The sequence below is a fragment of the Pundamilia nyererei genome, unplaced genomic scaffold (genome assembly GCF_000239375.1).
Source record: "Pundamilia nyererei isolate P.nyererei 1_Seehausen unplaced genomic scaffold, PunNye1.0 scaffold00294, whole genome shotgun sequence".
NCBI classification, from domain to species: domain Eukaryota; kingdom Metazoa; phylum Chordata; class Actinopteri; order Cichliformes; family Cichlidae; genus Pundamilia; species Pundamilia nyererei.
Window position 1 is genome coordinate 448,199 of NW_005187695.1, and position 13,062 is coordinate 461,260.

The 13,062-nt window shown below is 42.1% G+C and overlaps 1 protein-coding gene across 5 annotated transcripts in view; it reads right to left on the reverse strand.

Annotated features, from left to right (window-relative positions):
• The window catches only part of gabbr1a (gamma-aminobutyric acid (GABA) B receptor, 1a), a 122,832-nt gene that overhangs the window by 68,024 nt on the left and 41,746 nt on the right, over nt 1-13,062 (reverse strand). For 4 of the 5 annotated variants that reach the window (XM_005750960.1, XM_013915379.1, XM_013915380.1 and 1 more), the window contains one exon: nt 10,352-10,512. In XM_005750960.1, coding sequence (XP_005751017.1) covers nt 10,352-10,512 — 161 coding nt within the window. Of the gene's footprint in view, nt 1-10,351; nt 10,959-13,062 lie in introns of those variants that run through there. The other variant, XM_013915381.1, reaches the window with a different exon arrangement.

Sequence of the window (13,062 nt, forward strand, 5' to 3'; positions counted from 1 at the left end):
GTCCTCGGATGTCTGGACTCCTGAGTGTACTGGTCCAATAGGAACTAACAAGTGTGCAATACAAACTCTGAGAAATACCCACTGCGAGCCCGGAACAAATAAATGTTTTTGATTAGGTCAGGGTTTGATTAGGCCCCGCCCCTTGACTCTGATGGGTGGTGTTGACAGAAGCACAGAATAATTAATAATAGTGAAACAACTGCTTATGTTTTTAAATCAAATTGATATTTTTAATTATTGACAAACAAACTGATGTGTTTATTTTTAGCCCTCCATGAAAAACACAATTCCAAAACATGGACGGGCTGGGAGTAGAAAGCAGTGCAAACTCCCACTGTGGATCCTGTTTGAGTGGATTTGTAAGACCTCTGAATTAAGCTGGATTTTGCCGTTTATCTTTGCAGAAATTCTGTTACTTCATGACAATATTGACCAAAGCCGAATCATCAGTGATTAAAGTTTTCAGGCGAATGAATGAGTGTGAAATTGCTCCCTCAGTCTATCATTATTTGGTGGGTTAACACAATTAATATTGACGTGGTAAACAGCTTCACAACATTTGTGTTATTTAGGGTAAGTGCTTGCTCAAAGGGAATCGTCGGGTTTCTCACGGTCATGTAAGGCACTGACCTCACTTTGAGTGCATAACTAAAACTGAACTGAACAGAAACAGCCAAGCCTGTGCAATGCAACGCAGACAGGCTGCAGGTCTTCTTTCCCATCAATCACCATACCTGCTCATTTCACAGATCACTTCAGCTCACTGGGTGAAATCAGCTGGATACAAACCACATGGTTCTCAGCTCCTCATAAAAATAACTGTTGCCTTATCTTCATATGAAGAAGATGCAGATTGACGCCTTCAGCTTGTTAAACAGTGTCTTTCCCGAAGGTTGTTTGTGTTCTCTGTCACTGTGGCTGTGGGCTGGCTGCATGCTGAGGGGAAGCTTGTTAGTTTTCTTGTGTTACAGTGTTTTAACTTCATTCTGAGCAGTGATTCACCGCCCACGCTAATTATCTTTGAGTTATTTCATCAATCTGTCCTTACCACAGCACATTACACGTTTAATAACGGCTTGTTTCCATCAATTTCGCAAATAAGTTGCTGCCTAATATATGAAGAATTAAAAGTGCAGTTTCTGACCTCGTGGATGTTCTTTAAGAATTCACACTGAGACAACTTGCTTAGTCAGGGTTTTGCTAACTCTCTCTCTATACTGTATATATGTAGTTACACTAACAGGCTTGCATGCAGAGCTTTACTTTAAAATACTTCTAATGATTGCAGCTGAATGTGTGCAAAGAAAATGAACAAACATTCGGCACACATTAGTCAAAAACTACTTCTCAGGTAGAAAGCCTAATTATTACAGACAACGAGTAAATTTACAATAAAATAGGCTTTCATTTTCTGTGAAACGGCGCCATCATTAAACCTGACACTGGTGTTTATCAAAAAACAAATTCAGTTTTACCCAGCAGCAGTTAGATATTCCTCGCACTTTCCACCTTCATCTTAATATGATGTGGCTAACAGGCCGCACTGGTATGAAATGAAGGGGTCTAGTCTGGAACACAATTGCAAAATGGCATCAGACATAGTTGAAGCTTTCAATCATTCACTGTTTCTGTGCGCGCAGGAAATTAAATCTTTGCTTGAACAGAAGCAAAATTGAAACACTGGGCAGCAAGACGAGAAAAGACTCAAGCTGTTTCAATTCATGACAAACCAGCGCAAAAACCCAGTCGCTGGGGATCAAAAACAGATTTCCTTTAGGTTAGAGCCGAAGAAAAGAATCTGTATTTTTTAAACATAACATGGCTTTGCATGAGTAAAGGTCATGGACCATCAGAACCAGTATGACATCAAAGAATGATAAAGACAGGCCTCTCAGATCAGATGCTCCCATTCTTACACAGTGCATGAGTAGCTTCACTGTGGCTACAGGAAGTAGACTGCATATAGCTTCACTGAGGCTACTAGTATTCTGAGGAATACTTTTATTAACTTTATAAAATAAATTGGACAAAAAATCAAAGACTTAAACCCCAAAAAAACCCAACAGACCCAAAACACATAAAAATAAACATTTACAAAAAAACATTAATGACCTAATGACAAGTCTTTGCTGCACTTTACTGAGTTTTACTCACACGCCAGTTTCTTCTTCCTCTGCTCTCAGTCTCGCTGTGTGTGCACCTCTTTGCATAGAGCAAGTGAAATAATATTAATATACTGATGAGACATAAAAACTTCCAGAGTTACACTGTGGGAGTGAGAGCGAGTGAGCGAGGGAAAGCTTTGCTTTCCAGTCATGTCAGCTCACTTAAACACAGTTTGTGGTTGAGTAAAAAAATACAGAACAACGTGTAAGTGAACTACATGGATCAGCCTGGTGTCACTGACAGCAGATCCAAATAGTGCATCCGTAAGTTTGGCATGCTGTCAGGCTTTGGAGCTTAGAAATGTTCACAAAGCACACTAGGCTAGCTAGCCAGGATATAATGATTTGGTTACACCTGAGGAAAAACAGGAACGCAACCTCCTCACAACTAGAAAACAAAAAGAGAAACAAAATGGTAGCTGACTAGTTATTGCATTGAAACAGCTAAATTGTTGCCCAGTGTTCGAGCCACGTTTCACAGTGACTGCAATCACAGATCTGCAAAACTTTGGAAATACCTGCTGTTTATTTATATCATTTAGAAATGCAGACAGATTGCCAACACGTTGCAATCAATCGGAGTCAGTCTGCACTGATGAGTAGTGATGAGTGCACATTTCTTTGCAATACTCAACTGGTATTCTGGTACTAGAAAATGTGTTTTGCTAAGCAGCTGTGTCATTTCATAGCTAAACCGCTGTCCTACAGCAACAACTTGTTGTAGTTATAAGTAGTTAATGTGAACTTCTGTTTAATGTGATGCCAACACATCACAACCTATTTGCTGATTTATCATTTAATCTCCGTAGTATTACAAACAGGCTGCTCGTAATTGCCAGCTTGACCCCAGTCTCTATCACATCCTGATCAGCCTGGTAGCAGACTGACTCCATCCGAATGCTGTTTTATCGCCGTTTTGACGCACCACAGTCGCTCTGAAGACAGCAGCTGACTACGAGTGCTTACAGACCTGGTCCCCCTTTTCAAAGTAACCATTTCAAAGGCAACCAAATTGCAAGTACGTAGTTGCAATAACTGTGATCGCGCCGCAGTCTCCAGCCAATGTTTCTTTTAGTGTGACTGTGGCATTGATGACAGTAGTAATAACAGTGGGAAACCTGCAATTATTTTCTGTATATATACAATTTAGCATGTTTGAGTTGAAATAAAAAAAACAGTAATACTGATGTTGTGAAAGACAATTACAAATAATAGAAAACAAATTTAAAAAAACATTTTAAAATGCCTTGAGCAACCAATATTAAACAGAAGCCCTTTAAATCGTAACAGAGTGTTTGTAAGATCCCTGAACAGGCTGCTCGAGTTAATTTTGCTATTAAAACCCTTAATCATAATAATAAAAGCAGATGGAGGCACGCACACAAAAACCAGCTTAGACGGAAGTTTTCTAAGAAGGTGATTCAGTTATTTTGCTTTGAACAGTTACTTATTCCATGTTCTTTTCACTTTGAATAACATAACAGGAAATGGTTAGCAGGCAGTAATAGGTGTATAATGAAAGGGTGTATTTTTGAACACAATTGTGAAATAGCACCAGACTACATAGCTGTACTTTTCAATCATGCCATTTTTCTATGAAAGCAAGAAATGAAACCTTTGATAGTATAATGGGAACACTGTGCAGAGATGAAAATGATATGGAAAAGTTCAAACATCAATTCATGGTAAACCAGTGCCAAACCCATCATACAGAAGCTTTTTGTTTTAAAACCACACACTGCATATAAAAGATGGCTGAAGCCACCAATTGAGCATGTTGACCAATCTTGGAGATGTTTTTAATCACGAGTGAGGGGAGATAGATAGAGCTACGAGAGAAACTGCTGTTATAGCGTTGCAGATTCATTAGGTGGTCACTTATAAATCAAAAATTAACACCTGAACCATCAAAATTCAACTGGTGGAGTTGCTGCACGAGGCAACTCCACTGGTTTTCTGATTCTAATACGACAAAATTAATTTGTTAGAGGAACTGCAGTTCCTCCAAAGGCCACTTGGTGTCAAACTTTACAAGAGAAATATAGAAAAACATTGGACACTAGGGATGGGTATCGTTTAGGTTTTATCCGATACCGGTGCCAAACCGGTACTTTTGAAACGGTGCCGGTGCTTAAACGGTGCTCAAACCGGTGGAGAACACACACTTTGTCCAAAAACCTCTCGTGTTCAGCTGGTTTTTGTAAAAAGATAACAATGTTAGCCTTTTCTGCAGCTATGTGGCATATATGGTATCACTCTTAGCTGGAAGCTTAAACAATGGAAAAAACACAAACTTTGTCCAAAAACCTCTCATGTTTAACTGTTTTCCACTTTTTCTTTGGTCATTTTATCCTTTTTGTCCAGGGTGAAGGGAGTATCTGCCATCAAACAAGAAGACAGCCGCATGTAGCTATGATGATGTTTGCTAGTTCACCTTACATGCATTAATGTAATAACGTGGTTAGCCTACTCAACGTAAATTACACACGAACAACATGAAGCTACTCACGCAGAGAAGAACGGCTGCTGCTGCATCATCATCCTCATCATTTCTGCTACACTGGCAGGGCTCGGGGCCAGGACTCTCCTCTTCGGGTTTTTGGGCCATCATGGCACCGGATACCGGTACCCATCCCTATTGGACACTAGCTAATTTCTCCCTTAATTAGATTAACATGGGGGGATTTCTTTGTTGTTTAAATGTTTACTTAAGGCACGACGGCTTTGACCGACAGGTGCGTGGTGACGCAGGTAGCTGTAGCGACTAGCTGTGTGCTTTCTTTCTTTTTTCTCTTTTTTGCATGTTATGCAGCCTTAACTGTCAGATACTTCTCTTTGTGTCATGTACCAGTAGTGTCTCTAACCAAGTTTGCTACCATTTCCTGATAACTAAGCTTTCCACAGTGGCAACATATATCTTCCAAGATATATGGAAGATATATCTTGGAAGATATATCTTCCAAGATATATCTTCCAAGATATGGAATATTACATGTGCTGTTTCCACATGTAATATTAACAGGCTTTAAAGGTAAGTGGCAGAAGTTGGATGTACTTGCAAGAAAAAAATCTGTTCCAGTTGTTGAACGTTTCAGTCATTCACCTTACAAACAAAGCCTTTGGTAACATAATCAGCAAGCACATGGCCTCCTTATAAAAAAACAGAGGCAAGCAGGGGTGTTGGCAGGTTTGCAATAAAGGCTGAGGAATCTCTGCTATTCTTGGAGGTCTGTCTGCTACAGCCCCCTGGGGTCGTCACCATTTCTACTTTCATTTCTGTTCCTCCTTGGCTCATGAGAGCAGCAGCAATGAAGGCCCCCAATGCCATTCATGGTCACATTCACATTCTCTGTCACACACCCAGATTAATGCTACTGTGTGTGTACATAAAACTACACACACACTCACATACCCCACAAAAGATAGGCACTTCAGCTGCTGTCCTTGGTGCTGAAATTCCTGCAGCCAATATCGGTGTCATGTTAACATGCCCATGTAGTCTCTCCAATCAGTCATACCCAGCTGGCGAGAAGCTTTGAAAGAAACTGAAGTTTCCCTGAGCTAGGAAGAATGAGAAAACACACTTGGTCGTCATAATATGCCATCTAATTACACTCCAGATTGAATAATATAAAAAGTGTGAATAGGGGATATGATCAGGCTTGGGGGACCGCCTGAATATTGAATCTCAAAGCATGCAGAGCTACATCTCCTTAGTTCCTCATAATTGCGTCTGGCACCACACTTCAGGCTCGTGTGCCAACGGACATGCACGAGGACCACTGAAGGATACGAGTTATGCCACAGCGGATGGAAAATTGTGTCACGGCTGCCAATTAAAATCAAAAACGGAAGTGAGGGAAGCACCTTGTTTCACCGCCATTTCTCTGCATCTCCACCGTCTCACTCATCACTGTTAATAATTGATCAAAGTTTGCAGTCTCGGCTTTGATATATCCATGGCAACAGCCTGTGTGGAGAGCGCGTGTCTGCGCGCGATCCTGTGTGTGCATGTGTGCGCACATCTCAGAAGGCTGTAAATAGTCTGATGCTGTCGCCAGAATAGCCAGAGAAACAAGCCGTTCTGCTACCACGGGGTATATTCATCCATTTAAAAGACAGGCTGGGATTAAGTGTAGAGCTTCATAAATATTTTATGATGTTGAACAAGTTGAGGACATCGCTCCATACTCCCCGCCCAAATTGTCACCTGTTTGCTAAGTCAAACGTCAGAGGTGGAACTACTCTGCTTTTTCTGATTTTCTGCCACATACGGGTGTACTGTTACACCGCTCGATGCTCACATTAAAGATGGACAAAGTTTTAAATAATGAGGTCAGTGAATGTGCAAGTAATCCCTGTGAGCCAAAAGCTCAGCCAGAGCCGATCTACAAGAGCCATTTCACTTCCTATTAATCCCATTGTACAGACTCTGGCTGCAGAATAGCCCTCAATGAACGGGAGTGCATAGAGCCAAACAGCTAAAATAATCATTTACACCTGCTCCTGGACAAAAGTGTCCACATTTGAATTTCGTTTCTGCAGATCTACCATCGCTAAAGCGTCTGAACTGAAGTAAATCCACACTGTTGCAGATTTACCAGTAAAATGTTGTCGTTCTGCTTATAAACACTCGTTAGTCTGTAAAGGTTTTACAACAGGACGTCCTCTCTCAGTGCCATCTGATTCTAAATAACAACTACACATAAGAAGCACCACAACAGACATTTCCATGTGTGTATAAGGAGCAGCTGGTTGTGCTGGCGGCTGAAGGTGACTGCTGCCAGAAGTCCTTTGCTTCATGCCTGAATCAAAATGGTGGATGCTATTAAGTGAACCTGTGCTGTGACATCCTTAGTATCCAGGAAAAGCATTTAACTGTAAAGCAAATATATAAATATGGAATTATATATATATGTTGTTGCACTATTATAAATCAGAAGAAAAAAGTTTACCCCGTGAAATTTACATTTTTGTTCCACATCTCCGTACAGCCCGACTCGTGCCGGACTACCTTACAATTGCCCGCTATGAGGCCGGGAGTGTAGACAGTGGGAGTTCTTGAGTATATTAGTCTCCCAGCTCACACTGCGATGTTGAATAACTGTGAGCTGGTGGTCTTTTGTCGACGTCTAGTTGTGGTTGAAAAACACTTTGAAAACAAAAGTCAGACCAAAGCTTTCTTATGAGCTAAACATACACATTGAATATGGCCTGGAGGTCTTTGTTAGACTTTGCTGCAAGAAAGAAAAGTATATTCCACAAAGGTTATTTCTCATTCTACTGAGCTAACTGGACTCCCATCACAGGGTGCATAGCACGAGCACAAGGAGCAGAGCTACAGCCTTTGTGATGTGCTACGTTTAGCACAATATAAATGAGAAAGAATGTAAATTCCTTCAAATTTCAGCCTATATTGTAAAAACAGGCCAATGCCAACAGTAGTAATACTACTTTTTCTATGTGGAGAAGCTGTCAGATGAATGTCTGTTTTACCACTGAGTAACCACATTTTAATTTCATTCTTTCATTGTCATAATCTGATAAACACTAAACCTGTAGTTTAGCTCGAAACAACATCAACACCCGTCTGTCTTACAGTTCAGATCAGATGACCAGGGACATGACATCGGGGTTTGAGCCATGTTTGCTGGGCTGCATCTCAAACACGGGCGTAGCTTCCAGCTCCCAAAGAAGCCAGTGAAGCTCTTTTCCTCTGTTTACCTATTATTCTGGTTTTATAGGTCTGTGGGGAAACGGCTCTCGTCGTCGTAAATTTCAGTCGCACGCTGTGACAAGTTGCTAGCCTATTAAACTGCAGTGTCTCTCACTTTCTTTCTCTCAGTCTGATCCACGGCTCATTCGTCGCGTCCAAACTCTGACAGCGACCTCAAAACACTCAGATTGAGGCTTCACAAAGAACTTTGCTGACCAATAACTGAGAACCAGGAGGCTATGTCCATCTTTCCTATACGGTCTGCTATTCAGAGTTGCATTGTCTTTTCTAATCTTTGTTTGTTAAGATGTCAAAGAAAGCAGATATCCAAAATATGACAACGTCAGACAGCTTTGACAGTATTCACCCACCTTTTGTTTTGCAGGAACAGCCAATCAGAAGGAAAAGGGGAGGTAGCTGTAAGGAAAGAGGAGCGAAAATGGGGCTGCACTAAGGTGAACGAGGATCACATCGTTAATAATGTTTGTTTCTTAATTGCAAAGCTACCCTGGTAGAACGCACAAATAAAAATATGGACCTGAAGATATGCATAATAGGTCTCCCTTGATGCATTTCTTTTATTTAATCATTTAGAGATGCAATAAAAGTTTCTCATCATAATAAATTCCAGTTAAGAGTCTTTGATGCATAATTACACTCCGCAGCCTTCATCTCGAGATGCAAACAAAGAGCCATTTAAACCCTCGTCTTAATCTCACCAAGTTGTGCTTCAAATGTGCCGATCTCTTCTCAGACCAAACAAGGATGTGGAATGGGTTCTCATAACTGCATGCAAATATCATAATTAATCTCCTTCTTTATAATTGGTTTTCAGACTGTCATCCTCATTACCATTCCAGCCAGGTGAAAAACGTTTGCAATCAAAAAGTAAAAACCTCATTCTGACCACACTGTACCCAGAGTAGGAGCAATAAATTCCCCCTCCCCCTCCCGCCAGGACTTAAAATCAAGGAATTAACCAGTATCATTCAGACAATGTTACACCAGCCTCTTTGAGCTTTTCCCTTCAAAAAGGATCTGCATCTATTTCGCGAGCCGGAGGCGCCAGCGACTCCTGAAGCACGAGGAGAGATGTTTTCCAATCCCTCTGAAATCTCTTCCTTGCTTTATTTTTATGTTTATGGCTGCTACGTCTGCAGATGCCTGCTTCACTACACTTGTAATCGGAGGACACACGCACGTATTTAATCTGTTTCGAGTGCAAAGAACGAGGTGTATGTCTAACAAAATGCTCTGTGCCATCAGCTCTGCATACATCCAGCGTATGATTTTGCACACATATTTCCACAGAGCTGAATCCTTGTTTGTTTCTGTGGTGTGCTTCAAGAGTAACTGTGTTGCCATGCCAACTCTCGCTCTCTTTCTCTCTCACATGCACACACACACACACACACACACACACACACACTCTCTCTTTCCCTGCTATTCTGTTTAACAGGATTCCAATGCAGAGCCTTGTACACCAATCAGAATAAAGCTCGTAGCAAATTTCTAACCAGTCCCTGTGCAGTTAACTGTTTGGTGCCCCAGCCAACTCTCCAGGCATCTGTCCTGCAGCATGATTGATAACAACCCTCAAGAGAAGAGACAGAGGATTGCTTTTTTTAAACAAATCTGTGTCTGCACTCATCCCACTGTTGAGAAAAACACTTCCTTTCAGTGAAAAACTTCAGGATATGCAGCAGTGAGAACCCAAAGACGAGGATTATTCACTCACAGAAATAACCCGGATTGTGATTAAGGTTGATTCGGGTGGCGTGGGTGGTTAAAAAGGGCAGTATCTGAACAAGCTGGAGGGATGATTATTGGATTTATATTGGTCGATAATGCTGACATTTTAAAATACCACCATGATGAATGATTGATGAGCAACAAGCAGGAGGTGTGTTTGCTCATTTAGCAAAATGAATGTGGCACAGAGTGCAAAGACTGTGGGGGGTTAGCTGTCAGCGGGGTGACCCAGAGATAAAAACATGAAAGAACCAAAGCACTTCCTTAGAAAAAGTGACATTTTCACCTGATACCTGATTTTTTGGTATTTGGCAAACATCAGTAAAGACGCTTCCATCACAAAGAGTATGATGTTCAAAAAATATGACCCCAAAATCTACAATACTCAAAGAAAACCTCTCCTGATGAGGTGAGCTATCATTAAAGCAGTTCCTAATGATCTTTAACTTTGGAGAAAACCAGCAATCCTAAAAAATAAAAAAGGCAGCCAGTATAATTTCATAAATCTGCAATCAAAACTGGAAATAAAAGCCAGGATTTCTTTCTCTGTTTTTAATCAGAAAAGAATTGAACAAAACACTCACAGAACTGAGAAAATGACAAGAGCCCTCGTGATAATCTGAGAGGCAGATCATGACATCCCTCAGGGGCTGACACCACACACACACACATCACTTTAAGTGCGCACCTCCTCTGACTCTCCTCCACATGCACTCACCATGCTGTCGTAGTGGATGAGCTCCAACTCGTAGTCGGGCAGGATGTCGCTCCTGTTGTTCACCAGGTCCAGGGCCATTTGAGCGGAGGGCATGCACGCCTGACCGCCCGGCCAGCCTCCGCTCATGGGGAACAGCGCTCCGATGTACAGCTTCTTCTTGCCTGCAGACGGCCGTGGCCAGAGGAGGAGAAGGATTATGAGAGATGCCCGGAGGAGCGCCGCGTGGCCTCGGGCTGGGCGGTTTGCCCGCGGAGGACTCGTGCACATTACCAGCATGGTTCAAGGTGAGCTGAACCGGAGCAGCTTGACCCCGGTGCTGCAGCTGTAAGGTCGGGCTGTTCTGAACAATCCCACAGCTAAACGTACACTGAACTCAACACGTGTCCGGCCGCCCTGGAGTGTGTTTGGACTTTATGTTGCGCTTTGCAGATACTGTGGCGGACACCTATTTACTTTAAACTGCAAGTGTTTAGCAGATCGAGTAAATAATTAATCGGCGTGTGTTTGTGCATAATGCTTGATTAATTATGCATTGCATGCTGGATATTTTCGGGACAGAGTCGTTTACTTTGCAGAGCTCGCGGCGATCATGTGAGAACGCGGTCAACTTTCCATCTCCGCGCACATCGACACAATTGTCCAAACTAAACTAACGCGTGCTTCCGGCCTGCGATCGATCAAGATTATTGGACAGCGCGTCCCTTAGCTACTTACGACTTTTACGCAATCGCGACGCACGAACGAGACGCCGGAGTCCGCGCGGAAGACGTCAAGCGGGTCGGACGGGTGCGTGTTTGGAGACGAAGCGGCGCAAACGGAGGGCTGCATCTACGATCCGTGGACGCAGTCGTGTCCCGACGGATGAAACGAGTTACCGCGGAAAAGCAGCCGCGCTAGCGCTCTGCGACTGAGCCACTGCAGCACCGGCTGGCTGAGTGTGAGGGAGAGAGCGAGGAGGGGGGAGAGAGCGAGCCTGCACGAGCTCTGAGAGCGAGTGAGAGAGCGAGAGAGAGAGAGGCTAAACCTCAAAGATTTTGACATTTGCACGGTGACTTTAACTTCAGCACTGCTTCCACTGCACACACGCGCATTCTTTGGCTTTGCGTTTCTTGCATATGTGCGCCCATAATCAATATCTGATCAACGCATCGGCACAAATGGCCAAAAACAAGCTTTGGTATTTAACAGGTAGCCTACAGGAGGCCCGGGCAGGCAATATATGATCAATATAACGAGCTAACTCGTGTCAGCGTGAGCCGCTTCAGTTTTTCACACAATAAAAACAGAACAAACTTGTTGGGTTAGTTTTCAGTGAGTGGCTCTGCTGAACGTGGTCACATGTCCGCACAGTTTGATCCCACTCACAGTGGCATCCAATTATATTTCAGCCGCTTTTCTCAACTGCGCTGAGTTCTTGTAGAGTCATAAATGTCAAGGTTACATATAATTAACGTTCCAGTGTTTCCACGTCTAGATTTAATGATGCACTGAGCGAAGCCTTATTCAATAATCTGCCCGTTATTTTTTTTCCAATTAATTGATTTTTTTATTAGTCTATAAAAATGTCAATAAAAGATTCCCAGCACAGTTCTGAGAATGCCAAGGTGACACCATCTTATCAGTCCAAAGGTTTCCAGTTTACCCTCACACAATATTAAAAAAAGAAAACTTCTAGTCACAAGCTCGATCATTTTCAGTTTTTACTTCAAAAACGATTTTAAAATATATTTTAAAAAGAATGTTAACAGTAAATTATGTGTGAGTAAATAGTGCGGTCTCTACAATCAAAGTTTGGTTGGGTAATGTCACAATAACGTCCACCATGGATCCCATACTCGACCCTTCAGAGTGCACAACACTAACAACAACATAAGACCAAAGCCTCACTGCAGCAGGATACAAAGCACTGGAAATATATTATTTACACATTCTAAAAGCATTACATCTTATAGGATAATATGACAACACAATAGTGTGACTTTGGTATGACATCATAGTTAGACTACTAATATATACTGTTGTTCTATAAAGTCTCTGGATATTCTGACCATAGAGCTGTTTCCACAGTGTCAGCTGGTAGTGTTGCAGCTTTCTAAATCATAACCAAATGCAACGTGACTGCAGGGTTAACTGACTGATTTGTAGTTGAGTTCAAAGGGACGACAAGGACATCTACACAACACATCGCAAGTTTGTTAAAACTCATTAGAGGCCATGCTCTCTCTCTCTATTGTTCTTTTCCTGACACTGGTCATTTCCAAAGTCTGAGCCACAGCTGTAGATGTTGAATGAGATGTAGGTGAGCCATTAGAAATCATTTACAGCAATAACAAGATAGTAATAATGGTTTAAATCTGCCAGCTAAACAGTTCCATTTAAAACAGGATATCTCATAACCGAGTTAAAGAGTTGAATGGAGCTGCAGTTACAGCATCAGGCAGCAGAGGTGGAGCTGTTTCAGAGATTCAGCCTGGACAAGCAAATGAATTTCAGTGTGTTTATATGTGTGACTGTACAGTCGTCCAGCCTGTGACGGCGTGTGGGGATATGGTGTCGTTGCCAGAGAGACGAGATGGTTTGCAGAGTTTAGACTTAAGAATATCCTCATCAGTGGTAATTCCAGGACAATTTCAAGGATTTTCAAGGGAGATCACAATGAAAAGACAACAGAGAAAACACTTCATCTTAGATTTGTCATGATCAGAGTTGTG